Consider the following 14,967-nt stretch of genomic DNA (forward strand, 5'->3'; position numbering starts at 1 on the left):
GCTTGGCCCCTTAGGGCCAGATTCATGTAGAATCGCGGCGGCGTAACTTATCCTAGATAAGTTACACCGCCGCAATTTTTCATCGCAAGTGCCTGATTCACCAAGCACTTGCGATGAAAACTACGCCCGCGGCCTCCGGCGCAAGGCGGGCCAATTCAAATGGGCGTGTGCCATTTAAATTAGGCCCGCTCCCGCGCCGGACCTACTGCGCATGCTCCGTTTCCTAACTCCCGCCGTGCTTTGCGCGCCGTGACGGCATTTTTTTGAACGGCGACGCGCATAGCGTACTTCCGTATTCCTGGACGGCTTACGCAAACGACGTTAAATTTTTAATTTCGACGCGGGAACGACGGCCATACTTTAGACAGCAATACACTTGCTGACTAAAGTTAAGGCACCAAAAAAAAAGTGTAACTTTGCGACGGGAAACTAGACTAGCGGCGACGTAGCGAACGCGAAAAACCGCTGTGGATCCGCCGTAACTCCTAATTTGCATACCCGACGCTGGTTTACGACGCAAACTCCCCCCAGCGGCGACCGCGGTACTGCATCCTAAGATCCGACAGTGTAAAACAATTACACCTGTGGGATCTTAGGGATATCTATGCGGAACTGATTCTATGAAGATAGAAACAGAGATACGACGGCGTATCAGGAGAAACGCCGTCGTATCCCTTTTGTGAATCTGGCCCTTTGTTCCAGTGAAGGGAATTCTTAAGGCGTCAGAATACCAAGACATTTTGGACTATTTCATGCTCCCAACTTTGTGGGAAGAGTTTGGGGACGGCCTCTTCCTGTTCCAACATGACTGCGCACCAGTGCACAAAGCAAGGTCCATAAAGACACGGATGAGCGAGTTTGGGGTGGAGGAACTTGACTGGCCTGCACAGAGTCCTGACCTCAACCCTTCCCCCAGACTGAGGCTGCACTCACAAAAAAAGAGAGTAGGTGATGGCGCATACTGTAGTCAATGATGCCAGAAACCATAGTCTGTGTGAACAATTATGGGCATGGGGTTCAGGGACAAAAGTACATGAACTGGGTGAGAGGATATTAAATCCAACAAGAAGAACAAACAGTCCACAGCACAGGGCAGGCCTCTTGAGGGAAGCAGAAGCACATTCCAAACATGTAAGAAAAAACAAAAGAAGAGGCGCCTTCTGAGTGCAAACACTGTAGACTTTGTAATACAAATAATAAAACACTCACATTGAGGTAAAACCGTGTCAGCATGAGGAAGATTGGTCCTGCAGTGGTCATGGGCATCCGCTGAAATTTTTTCTGAGGGGGGCGCTTCGGCAGCGGTGATACACAGTCGCATTTAACCCTTTCTTATAACGCTAACGGGGGTTAAAGGCGCCCCGCTAGTGGCCGAATAGCGCAGCTGAAACAATGGTAAAACGCCACTTTTTTTGTGGCGCTTTACCGATAACGTGGTCAGCTGGCAGTGTGAAATAGCTCTTAAGATAATTCAGCTTCACTCCATGCCCATATAAATATAGCTTAGAGAATGTACAGACCCCCCTTCAGCACAGACCCCTCCATTCAGCACAGATGGACCCCCCTTCAGCACAGACCCCCCCATTCTGCACAGACCCCTCCATTCAGCACAGATGGACCCCCCCTTCAGCACAGACCCCCCCATTCCGCACAGACCCCTCAATTCAGCATAGATCCCCCTTCAGCAAAGACGGACCCCCCTCCCCCCATCGCATTCAGTACCTCAGATCAGCCATCAGCGCGGCACAGGCACAGCAGGTTCCCTCCCCCTGTGTACACATAAACACCGGAGGGGGAGGCGGCTTCACTCTGCTCACTGTGCCTGTGTGACATTTGGGCCGAGACCGCTCAGACAGCGGCCGCTAGACTCTTCAACACCTTCTCAATTTTCCAGGGGGGGTCAATTGCCCCCCCTTGCCCTATGGAGCGGATGCCAATGGCAGTGGTGTGTCTCTGTGCACACTGCTTCCCGCAGCCTAAGCCACTCATGATCCCTGTACAGGGCTGGTGCAAGGATTTTCGACACCCTAGGGGAAACCTCATTTTGCCTCCCCCCTTTGACTCCACCCCTGACACCTCCCCTTTGCCCTGCCCATGTATACTCCACCCTTTTAATGAAGCGCCCATCAAATGCAGCCTCACCAATGCCCATCAATGCAGCCTCACCAGTGCCCATCAAATACAGCCTCACCAATGCCCATCAAATGAAGCCTCACCAGTGCCCATCAAATGCAGCCTCACCAGCGCCCATCAAATGAAGCCTCAACAGCGCCCATCAAATGCAGCTTCATCAGCGCCCATCAAATGCAGCCTTATCAGAGCCCATCGAATGCAGGCTCACCAGCGCTCATCAAATGCAGCCTGACCAGCGCCCATTAAATGCAGCCTCACCAGTGCCCATCAAATGCAGCCTCATCAGCGCCCATTAAATGCAGCCTCACCAGTGCCCATCAAATGCACCCTCACCAGCGCCCATCAAATGCACCCTCACCAGCACCCATCAAATGCAGCCTCACCAGCAGTGGGTTGGACCCTGACACAGGAGCCGACAGGCAGGGAGGAGAGGGGGAGGAGGACACAAGAGCAGAGAGGAGAGACAGCAGGGCTGTGGATGACAGAGGCACGCAAACTGACCACAGTGTCAGGGCTCAGCAGCCATGATTACCGTGGTCAGTTTACATAGGGGAGGAGAGAAACTGGCAATAATATGGTATTTGTACAAAAAAAATTGCGTGTACGAAAAAAATTGCTCGGAAACAAAAGAATACATTACAGTAAACGCATTACATCACTTCTGAAGTATTCTGTTTTATGAGAGATTTTGTAACTTTAGTAAGCTCTTCATTTTCGATATGAGACCAGGGCTGGACTGGGACAGAAATTTGGCCCTGGACTTCATCCAGACTGCCGCACTTTGACAGGTCTCTCCCATGGCGACCGGACAACTCCCGCACCCCCCCCCTGGCCACCCAAGCCCCCTCTCCCCCTTCACTAGCCACTAGCCGTTCTACTTTATTAGAGTAGAACGGCTGGTACTGGTACTCTTATAGGCAGTACCAGTGGGGAAGCTAGACATTATTTCAGCCGGGGCAAAGAATCAGTTCGGTGCCCCCCCCCCCCCCCTTATGGGACAAGATTAGGCAGAAGTGAGAAACTCCCAGGTGATAGCTGTTGAGTTAGCTGTCTGTCCCCTCCCCCATGCTCCTCTGTCGTCCCCCCTGCTTCTTTGTTCCCCCCAGGTGAGCGCTGCGGGGAGGGAGAGACAGAGGAGTGGAGGGGGCAGCAGTCCGCTGTCACTGAAGCCGGCCCACTGAGCCATCGGCCCACCGGGAAACTCCCTGTGGTCCCAATGGCCAGTCCATCCCTGTATGAGACTAGCATGCAAAAAGAAAAAATCTGGACGATCATTCGTCCGATTTTCTCATCGGTTGAGGCTTTAGACAGGAAGTGGCCGGATCACCAGTTGACAATAAAGGGAAAAAAAAAAACCCGAATACAGCCTCCACATCTAAGGATTAATAGGTTGCAAAATATTGCATTTAGGGGGGGGGGGGGGGGGGTTAAATACACTTGAATTTGGTTAAATATCGGACCTATAATGAATCACTGGTGACTAGCAGCTCAAATGATCATAACTGGTGGGGGGGTGGACCCCTAACAAGTCCCCCTGATAGAATTTGTTAAAGAATACTCACCAAGATAGGGGTCGTATTCACTAATAAACCGTCTGGTCAGGAACTTCACCGTGAGTGCTGGAAAGAGAGGAATGCCATAATATTGGTTATGTTATTGGGTGTGTTTTACTAATTATAACAGACAATAATGTTATAGATCATCAGGATGTTCATTATCTCAATATAAGGTCAATATTTTACTAATGTTCACAGGCATGTGCATTTCGTTTCGTTCCGAATCGAAATTCGGACGAATTTTTCATTATTCGGACATTCGGATGCATACGAATTCCCGAATTGCAATATTAATGAATTTACCGAATCCGAACGAACGTTTTCGATTCCGAATCGAAAACCCGCGGACGAAATTCGATCGGAATTCGAATATTTTTTTTTTTTTCGAATTCCGATCGAATTTCGTCCGCGGGTTTTCGATTTGGAATTCAATTATTTATTTTTTTTCGAATTCCGATCGAATTTCGAAATTATATTCGAAAAGAGACTATTTGTTGTCGAATCCGGTCGAAATACTTTAGAATTCGACCGGATTTTTCGAAATTCGGTCGAAAACGAACGAATTCCGAAAACGGTCGAAATATTTTCGAATTCGACCGGATTTTTCGAAATTCGGTCGAAAACGAACGAGTTCCGAAAACGAATTTAACACATGTAACGAACCTAACTTAACGAAATTAATTAAATAACGAATTAAAATGAAACGAAACGAAATTTTCCCTTTTGCACATGCCTACCAGTGAGAACCCTTAGAGAGAGACGGTCATTCTGGCCAGCCAGGTTCCCCCAAACCACTGTAAGAGGGGCTTTGTGGTCGGCCAATTTTAGCATCAAGCAGGGGCGTATGTACAGGGGTCACGGGAGTCTCAATGCTCCAGAAAACCCATCAAAGACCCCTGTACAACTGGATAGGATGGCGGCAGCATGTAGAGGAACTGATACCTCCATGTAGCCGCTGAATGCCCCGCTTCACCTCCACTCCCTCCCACAGACATTTAGCGGAGGAGGGAAATGCAGGGCATTGGTTGCTCTACATGCTGCTATCGCCTCCACCCTATCCCTGCCCTGTTACCCTGGCCCCCCCCCTGCCGGGTTTCCTCCTCCCACCTCCTGTCAGCTGCCTCAGGCGATATTTCAGATTTGAGAGTAGGGAAGGGGCCGGTAAATGGGTGGCGGGCAGCTCCTGTGTCCTTTCAGCCTCACGGTGGCTTCCGCCATGCGGCTACTCCCTGTGTTGTAACACAACTGGGTGGGCTTAGAGCGCACTCTCTGCGACCTGAGCCCACCCCATATTGAAGCCTATTAGAGGCTTTGGCTCTACTCAATGCTTCAAAAAAACAGCCCCTCAGAATCAGAATCCATGCACCGTGGTCCTGAAAGGGGCTGGGCGCATGGATAGGGGAGGCGGTGATGAAGGGGGGGCCCACGCCATTTATTTTTATTTTGGCGTGGGGTTCCCCTTAAAATCCATACCAGACCTGAAGGGCCTGGTATAGATTTTAGGCGGGAACCCACGCAATTGTTTTTATTTTTCCATGGGGTTCCCCTTAATAGCCATACCAGACCTGAAGGGCCTGGTGATGGACTGGGGAGGGGGAACTCAAGCCATTTTTTTCAGTGATTTTTGTGCGCCCTTAAAGGGCTATGTCCGCCGACTGTATCACAGGGGAGCGCGCCCGCAAGCTAACCCCCCTTGGGAGAGATCTTCCCAGAGGGGGGTTAGCTCTTGCGGGGAGGAGCTGAGACAGCCTCCGAGGAACCCCAGAAGATGTGGATCGGGGCCACACTGCAAAACGACCTACACAGTGGAGGTAAGTATAACATGTTTGTTATTTTAAAAAAAAAACGAACCCATACAACCCCTTAATGGATAGGCCGCTTCCTTTCTCTGTCTCAAAGGTGAAACATCAGAGTTCTGTTTAGACTCTTGATATCACACCAAACCTCACTAAACAATAAAATAAAAAAATTATAAAATGTATCCCCTTCGTGCTGACCGTACGCAGATATGCGGCGTCGGCTTTAGGTGATTATGACGAGCTGTATGCATCATCCGGGTATCGTTTTTTAGAGTGGGCGATCGGCTTTCCAGGGATGACATCCGATGCAGCTAAAAGCCGCTCAGCTGTTATACGGGAGAAGCGGCAGGGGACATCGCCGCTCTCGCCGACTTCCGCCGCTCTTACCGGGCCCCCCGTCCCACCGGGAGACCCGATCCGCGAAGCACCACTTCCAACGGCTAAAGACAGACTGGCACGAGGCCGGAAACTGCTTCGTTCCAGTTTCCTGTATGTAAACACTGAAGCGACGTCACAACGTCACTTCTGGTTTACTCAGCTGCCAATGGCACCGGTTTTAGAAAAAATACAGGACAAGATTCTCGTAGGGCAGCGTAAATGTAAGCGGGCGTAGCGTATCGTAGTTACGCTACGCCGCCGCAACTTAGAGAGGCAAGTGCTGTATTCACGAAAGCACTTGCGTCCCGAGTTACGTCGGTGTAGCTTAAATGTGCCGGCGTAAGCGCACCTAAATCAAATGAGGAACAGGGGGGCGTGTTTTATGTAAACTAATCATGGCCCCACGTAAATGACGCTTTTTTCAAACGGCGCATGCGCGCGCATGCTCAGTATCACGTCAAATTTTCTAATTAAATTATGCCCGCTCAATGCCTAGTCGACGTGAACGTAACTTACGTCCAGCCCCATTCACGGACGACTTACGCAAACGACGTAAAATACGACGCTGTTCGTACGTTTCCGACGTCCATACCTTACATGACTTACCCCTGCTTTATGGGGGTAACTTTACGCCGGCGTATGTCTTACGTAATAGACGTATCTTGATACGCCGGGCGCACGTACGTTCGTGAATCAGCGTATCTAGCTAATTAGCATATTCAAAACGGAAATATACGGAAGCACCACCTAGCGGCCAGCGTAAATATGCACCCTAAGATACGACGGCGTAGGAGACTTACGCCGCTTGTATCTAGGCAACTGTGAGGCGTATCTGATTCTATAAATCAGGCACCGAGTTGCGACAGGCCGCACTCAGAGTTACGCCGGCGTATCTGGAGATACGCCGGCGTAACTCCTTTGAGAATCCGGGCCACAGTATTCAGAATCGCCGTTTTTGGTGATCTGAATACTTTGAAGTGCAAAGGAGGGATTTGGCTTTTTTTAGACCCCCGATCTCTCCATAAAGAGTACCTGTCACAAGGGATGTTTACATTTTTGTAATTTTGGAATTTCCAATTTTGTAATTTAGGAATTTAAAATTTTCGAATTTTGGAATTTCTGATTTTCAGATTTTCGAATTTTCTGAATTTAGAATTTTCGAATTTCTGAATTTAGAATTTTCAATTTCCGAAATTTTCAAATATTCGAAATTCCAAATTTCCAAAATTCAGAATTTCCGAGATTGAAAGATGAGCAAATTCGGAAATTTTCGGAATGATCTAATTTACTGCCCACTTTAGACAGGGGAGATCTTCAGACCAAGGACTGAAACAAAAGACAAAAGTGAGGGGTGCACCAGCCTCGTGAATTACCATAAGACCATTTTAGTTCAAATGTAAAAACTCCAATATACTCACAAAATATAAAAATCTGATGAAGAGGGCACTGCACTTGAAACGCGTAAGCTATGCCCCTGGGGATGAGCTCCGCTCGCCAATTTGGACTGGATTGAATACGCTCGCAGTCATTCATGTTTGTACATTTTTTAGGGTCTTTACATTTGAATTAACCACTTAAGGACCCCCTACTATATACGTCGGCAGAATGGCACAGCTGGGCACAGGCACATACAGGTACATCGCCTTTAAGAGCCCAGCCGTGGGCTCCTAGACTGCGCCCGCGGGACCCGCGGACCTGATCGCCGCCGGTGTCCCGCCATCAGTCACAGGCGCTGAAGAACGGGGAGAGGTGAGTGTAAACACATCTTCCCCGTTCTTCACTGTGGCAGTGACACTGATCGTCTGTTCCCTGATATAGGGAATGACGATCAGTGATGTCACGCCTACAGCCACACCCCCCTACAGTAAGAATCACTCCCTTAGGGCACACATAACCCCTAAGCGCCACCTAGTGGTTAACCACTTCACTGCCATTGTCATTTTCACAGTAATCAGTGCATTTTTATAGCACTTTTCGCTGTGAAAATGACAATGGTCCCAAAAATGTGTCAAAAGTCACATGTGTCCGTCATAATGTCACAGTCACGAAAAAAATCACTGATCGCCGCCATTACCAGTAAAAAAAAATAATAATAATAATAAAAATGCCATAAAACTATCCCCTATTTTTTAAACGCTATAACTTTTGCGCAAACCAATCAATAAACGCTTATTGTGATTTTCTTTTACCAAAAATATGTAGAAGAATATGTATCGGCCTAAACTGAGGGAAAAATATATATATTTTTATATATTTTGGGGGATATTTATTATAGCAAAAAGTAAAAAATATTGTTTTTTTTTCAAAATTGTCGCTTTGTTTTTGTTTATAGCGCAAAAAATAAAAACCGCAGAGGTGATCAAATACCACCAAAAGAAAGCTCTATTTGTGGGAAAAAAAGGACGCCAATTTTGTTTGGGAGCCACAGCGCACGACCGCGCAATTGTCAGTTAAAGCGACGCAGTGCCGAATTGCAAAAACTGGACAGGTCCTTTACCTGCATAATGGTTCGGGTCTTAAGTGGTTAAAATGGTCTTATGGTAATGCATGAGGCTGGTGCTCCCCTCTCTTTTATCTCTGTTGCGCACCGCAATGTACGCAATGTGTGCGTTAAAATCCTGTGTTGTTTTTTAAAATGCACTGAATGTTTTTTTCTTAAACTTCACTAAGCTTTATTTGTAAAGAAAACTTTAACCGGCTGTTTTGTCTTGCACGTAGGCGCGTTGCGCTGCGCTTACATGAGTTTACATGTGTTGCATTGCCCTAAAATAAGAAAAGGAAGGGCGCATTTTACTTTTTTTTTTTTTGTGCAGAGCAGCTCACATCAGCGCAACTCCTATTGAAACGCATTGCTTTTACAATACATATGTGCAGCGCATGGCAGCGCATCTGGTGTGAATGGACCTGCAATGTTTTTCTAATTAAAATTTAGCTTTATTGCTAACAGTTACAAAGGACATTTCATTGGAACATGGAGTACTGTCCAAATGTTAGATCTCTACAGTCACACAGACACATTTTACATGGGATGAGCAAAAAAAAAAAAAAAAAAACATCTTTATATTCCATCTATATACACAGGACTGTAAGTAACCACTTAAGGACTGAAAGGATTTGCCCCCTTAACCACTTAAGCCCCGGACCAAAATGCAGCTAAAGGACCTTGTCCCTTTTTGCGATTCGGTACTGCGTTGCTTTAACTGACAATTGCGCGGTCGTGCGACGTGACTCCCAAACAAAATTGGTGTCCTTTTTTCCCCACAAATAGAGCTTTCTTTTGGTGGTATTTGATCACCTCTGCGGTTTTTATTTTTTGCGCTATAAACAAAAATAGAGCGACAATCTTGAAAAAAATGCAATATTTTTAACTTTTTGCTATAATAAATATCCCCCAAAAATATATAAAAAAAAATGTTTTACTCAGTTTAGGCCGATACGTATTCTTCTACATATTTTTGGTAAAAAAAAAAATCGCAATAAACGTTTATCGGTTGGTTTGCGCAAAATTTATAGCATTTACAAAATAGGGGATAGTTTTATTGCATTTTTATTCATTTTTTTTTTTTTTTACTACTAATGGCGGCGATCAGCGATTTTTTTCGTGACTGCGGCATTATGGTGGACATTTCGGACAATTTTTACACATTTTTGGGACCATTGTCATTTTCACATCAAAAAATGCATTGTTTATTGTGAAAATGACAGTTGCTGTTTGGGAGTTAACCACAAGGGGGCGCTGATGGGGTTATGTGTTCTCTGAAGTGTGTTTACAACTGTAGGGGGGTGTGGCTGTAGGTGTGACGTCATCGATTGTGTCCCCCTATAAAACGGAACACACGATCGATGCAGCCGCCACAGTGAAGAACGGGGAAGCTGTGTTTACACGCGGCTCTCCCCGTTCTTCAGCTCCGGGGACCGATCGCGGGACTCCAGCGGCAATCGGGTCCCGCGGTCCCGGAGCTTCGGACCGGGTCGTGGGAACGCGCCGCGGGCGCGTGCCTGTGACCCACGGCTGGGTACTATTACAGGACGTACCTGTACGTACATGTGCCCAGCCGTGGCATTCTGCCGACGTATTTGTGCAAGAGGCGGTCCTTAAGTGGTTAATGACCGGGCCATTTTTTGCGATTCGGCACTGCGTCACTTTAACTGACAATTGTGCGGTCGTGCAACGTTGTACCCAAACAAAATTTACATCCTTTTTTTCCCCACAAATAGAGCTTTCTTTTGGTGGTATTTGATCATCTCTGCGATTGCGACTGCGATTGCGCTATAAACAAAAAAAGAGTGAGAATTTTGAAAAGAAAAACAATATTTTTTACTTTTTGCTATATTAAATGTCTTAAGAAAAAACATGTAAAGAAAAAGTTCTTCATAAGTTTTAGCCAACATGTAGAGCATGATCCCCTCCCTTCAGAGACTGGGCCGCAGGGCAGTATTCCAACATGATAACGACCCCAAACACACCTCCAAGATGACCACTGCCTTGCTAAAGAAGCTGAGGGTAAAGGTGATGGACTGGCCAAGCATGTCTCCAGACCTAAACCCTATTGGAGCATCTGTGGGACATCCTCAAACGGAAGGTGGAGGAGCGCAAGGTCTCCAACATCCACCAGCTCCGTGATATCGTCATGGAGGAGGGGAAGAGGACTCCAGTGACAACCTGTGAAGCTCTGGTGAACTCCATGCCGAAGAGGGTTAAGGCAGTGCTGGAAAATAATGGCGGCCACGCAAAATATTGACACTTTGGGCCCAATTTGGACATTTTCACTTAGGGGTGTCCTCACTTTTGTTGCCAGCGGTTTAGACATTAATGGCTGTGTGTTGAGTTATTTTGAGGGGACAGCAAATTTACACGGTTATACAAGCTGTACACTCACTACTTTACATTGTAGAAAAGTGTTGTTTCTTCAGTGTTGTCACATGAGAAGATAGAAGAAAATATTTACAAAAATGTGAGGGGTGTACTTACTTTTGTGATATACTGTATCCTGAGACATAGTAGATGTAACGGAATGGCCCGTAACACCCAGAGACCTTTGAAGGATGTGGGGTACTCCTGTGCCAGCGTCACTAATGACTCTTGGGTCTAGGGTCATCCTATGCCCCTTTTGGGCATAGGGTGACTGAGAAATGATAATTCATGTATTGCAGGAGATCTGGACATATTACAGGTGATTTCATGCTGACCCACAACAGGTCAGTAAGAGACCTTCAATGCTTAACATAGACTGTTGAGATGCTAAGTAAGTCTGTAAAAGTCAGATGTCTAACTTTTAGGTGTTAATTGAGGCTGGCTCCTGAAAGACATTCCATTGTGTGATGCTAATGACACTGTATGGGTTGAATAGCTTATTGTCGGAGACAGAACGTCTGATATGGGAATGTGTATTATGCAGGTGAACCGCTTACTGTCGGAGTCAGGACGTCTGGGGAATAATTAACTCATCTGAATGTCATTATCTAAAACAGTGGTTCTCAACCTTTTTAGTGTCGTGACCCCTTGATAAAATTTCCCAAGTTGTGGGGACCCCTAACAGTAAAATAATTTTTGTAGTGTGGGTTGTCAGCACCCAAGGCAAGACAAGTAATTTCTGCTCCTAACCCACGAACATTTAGCGCTTCCCGAGTCCCTTCCACTCGTACAGTATTAAAACCCTTATGGTACATTTTAGGCTGTACCGCTCTTTTTGTTCTCCTTTCTTTCCCTTTTATCTCTCTCTATCCTAATTTCTTGTTTTTTTACCCCCATCCCTCTCTAGCTGTCTTTCTTGCTCTTTCTCTCAATTTTTATTTGTTCCTCCCCCTCTTTTCCTCTCGCATTCATGTATTCTCTATTTTATTTCCTTCTCTTACTCCTTGGTGGGTAGGTGGGGGGTATGGGATGAGTGGCAGTGCTGGTGGGGGGGGGGGGGTTTGGGATGAGTGGCAGTGCTGGCAGGGGGGTTTGGGATGAGTGGCAGTGCTGCAGCGAGTTCTGATTGGCCAACTTGGGTGCTCCTGATCATGGTCATCTGCTGATCTGAGTACTGTAGTGGGGACTTTTAATGGCAACTATAATCACATACCCCTTTAAAAACGTGTGTTGACACGAAATGCATCAGGGATGACCTCATTGTTGCCATTGTTTTTACTGATATGCGCTGTATTTTTATCTGATATGTAAGTGCATTTTTTTTTTAATTAAATTTTGACTGATTTTACGGTGTTACACTATGGCGTCCCCCTTTCCCTTTTTTACATCTATGTGGGATGTTTAATACGGATGCCTATCTCCTGCACTTTCTGAGTGAGAGACCTTCCAGCCCAGTTCCAGGTCATAGGAATTTTTGCTTCACAGCCATTCGCCAAAACTCCCATCCTGAAGAGACTCCATACCAAGGTTGCAATCATTTATCCAAGCTTGATTGACTCTGTAAATTTAATTTTCACCGAGTCCACTTATTCTGGTAAGCCTGCATCTATACCGGTGGTGGGATTCTTCTCTACACTTGGAACTCAAATTCCATTCACACTTATTTCATCACTGAAAGTCATTGCTACCATTCACTCAATTACATTTTGAGTTGTTTCATCTTTTGGACTTTGTGTTATTCACTTATCACCTGGCACCAATTGGACTTCATATGCTTATTGCCTGATGTGGTTTCCTTTCCATGTGCATTATTCATATGTTTTTTGTTTATGCAAATTTCTGATTTTATTATCACTTCCGATTATATCAGAGCGCTGCACTATTTTTTCCATAATCACAGGTAGTGTTACTCACTGTTTCCAGCTTCACTGTGTCTCCGACTTTGTGGTGTCTCGTAGCAGTGACACCTATGTCGAAATCAGGAGATAGGGTCTCCTTCAGCCCCTCCCACTTCAAATTCCTCACCAGTCAGCTGACCTCTAGTCTCTGCCCCCCAGCCATGCCGTGAACTGAATGGGCGGCTGCAGAAATGGTGAGTGGGCAGCTGCAAAAAGGCTGGGAGAGAGAGTGGTGAGGGGCTTCGGTAACAGCCCAGGATTTGGTGACCCCTGGCAAATCATCATTTGACCCCCGAGGGGGTCCCGACCCCCAGGTTGAGAACCACTGATCTAAAAAAAAATGTGTATGAAGCCCCATTGTGTGATGTTGGGGTGGAGAGTTTCTTTGTTCCTTTGATTAACTGTAACATGTCTGTACTGTATATAAGAGAGCTAACCATTAAAGCATTTGTTCATACATTTTGAAACCAGAGAACAGAGCGTATGTCTCGTTTATTCTGGGAAATGGAATGGGTGGTGCCTGTCGGATTGTGGAGTGTCGGATAAGCTGTCGTGGTTGGTGGAATGGAAGATCGTAAACGGTGGAGACTGTTACAGTAGACATGGGAGCTCTTACAGTGATATTTAACTCACCTGATTTCCCGGCTCCTCGACACCCCAGCAGCACCAGGTTGCATTCTGCGTGTGGACTGCGTTCATTTGAAGAGAAGTGGGACGCGTGCAGAGCTCTGGGTTTCCCAAACATCATAGACATTATCTATTGTCATAGAAGAAAGCTGGGTTAGGTAAGTAAAGCAGCAGCAGAAAAAACATTCAGTGATATATAATGAGTATAACAGGCACCTCTGCGACTTTCTAGGAGGATGCAGGGAACGTATGGCACTCTCATATTGTAATGTAAATACACCAGCAATCAGTAGACAGGGAGTACAAGAGACATGAAACAATCACACGAGATATGATGATCTCCATGCTTGGAGGAATACACAGACATGATCCCCATACTGGAAGAAGTACACAAGACATGTTCCCCATACTGGGGAAGTACATGAGACATGATACAATCACACGAGACATGATCCCCATACTGGGGGAGTACATGAGACATGATACAATCACACGAGACATGATCCCCATACTGGGGGAGTACATGAGACATGATACAATCCCACGAGACATGATCCCCATACTGGGGGAGTACATGAGACATGATACAATCACACGAGACATGATCCCCATACTGGGGGAGTACATGAGACATGATACAATCACACGAGACATGATCCCCATACTGGGGGAGTACATGAGACATGATTCCCATACTGGGGGAGTACACAAGACATGATCCCCATACTGGAAGAAGTACACCAGACATGATCCCCATACTGGAAGATGTTCACAAGACATGGCTCCCATACTGGGGGGCTTACACAAGACATGATCCCCATACTGGGGGGAGTACACAAGACATGATCCCCATACTGGGGGGAGTACACAAGACATGATCCCCATACTGGGGGGAGTACACAATACAAAATCCCCATACTGGGGGAGTACACAAGACATGACCCCCATACTTGGGGGGAGTACACAAGACATGGCTCCCATACTGGGGGGGAGTACACAAGACATAATCCCCATACTTGGGGGAGTACACAAGACATGGCTCCCATACTGGGGGGGAGTACACAAGACGTGGCTCCCATACTGGGGGGCGTACACAAGACATGGCTCCCATACTGGGGGGATTACACAAGACACGATCCCCATACTGGGGGGCGCACACAAGACATGATCCCCATACTGGGGGGAGTACACGAGACATGATCCCCATACTGAGGGAAAGTACACAAGACATGAGACGTGATCTCTATACTAGGAGGAATACAGGAGACATGGCCCCCATACTGGGGGAGCACAATCACAGAAGGTGAAGGAAAATGTGAAAAAATACTTTAGCTTGGCAGATTCCCATTTCATATAGCTTTAGGAATGCACCCCCTAACGAGCCGCTAGTGAATTTAGTCCTATTTCCCCCTTAGGCCCCGTACACACGGTCGGACAAAACCGATGAGAATGGACCGAAGTTCAGTTTCATCAGTCCAAACCGACCGTGTGTACAAGGCCTTAGAGTACACACAGCCAGGCACACAGCATTTTCTGCAGTTTTCCACTGGTTCACTGAAGGAGATGTAGACTCACATCACCATATGATAGTTGGACTCTTTCCCACTTAATTGCTTCTGGCTCTCCAGACCCAACTTGATCCAACTTGATCTATGGACCTAAGCGTGTGAATGCACCCCCCCCCCCCACCCCCGCTAAGCCTAGCAATGACTTTAGAGTCT

The 14,967-nt window shown here is 46.7% G+C and overlaps 1 protein-coding gene across 4 annotated transcripts in view; it reads right to left on the bottom strand.

Annotated features, from left to right (window-relative positions):
• Nucleotides 1-14,967, bottom strand: part of RASL12 (RAS like family 12) — a 77,060-nt gene that overhangs the window by 47,779 nt on the left and 14,314 nt on the right. For all 4 annotated transcript variants that reach the window (XM_040342301.1, XM_040342298.1, XM_040342299.1 and 1 more), the window contains exons 2-3: nucleotides 13,253-13,376; nucleotides 3,696-3,752 (exon numbers count right to left, since the gene is read on the bottom strand). In XM_040342301.1, coding sequence (XP_040198235.1) covers nucleotides 3,696-3,752; nucleotides 13,253-13,373 — 178 coding nt within the window. In that variant the 5' untranslated portion in view covers nucleotides 13,374-13,376. The remainder of the gene's footprint in view (nucleotides 1-3,695; nucleotides 3,753-13,252; nucleotides 13,377-14,967) is intronic.

Source organism: Rana temporaria, chromosome 3 (genome assembly GCF_905171775.1).
Source record: "Rana temporaria chromosome 3, aRanTem1.1, whole genome shotgun sequence".
In the NCBI taxonomy this organism is placed as follows: Eukaryota; Metazoa; Chordata; class Amphibia; order Anura; family Ranidae; genus Rana; species Rana temporaria.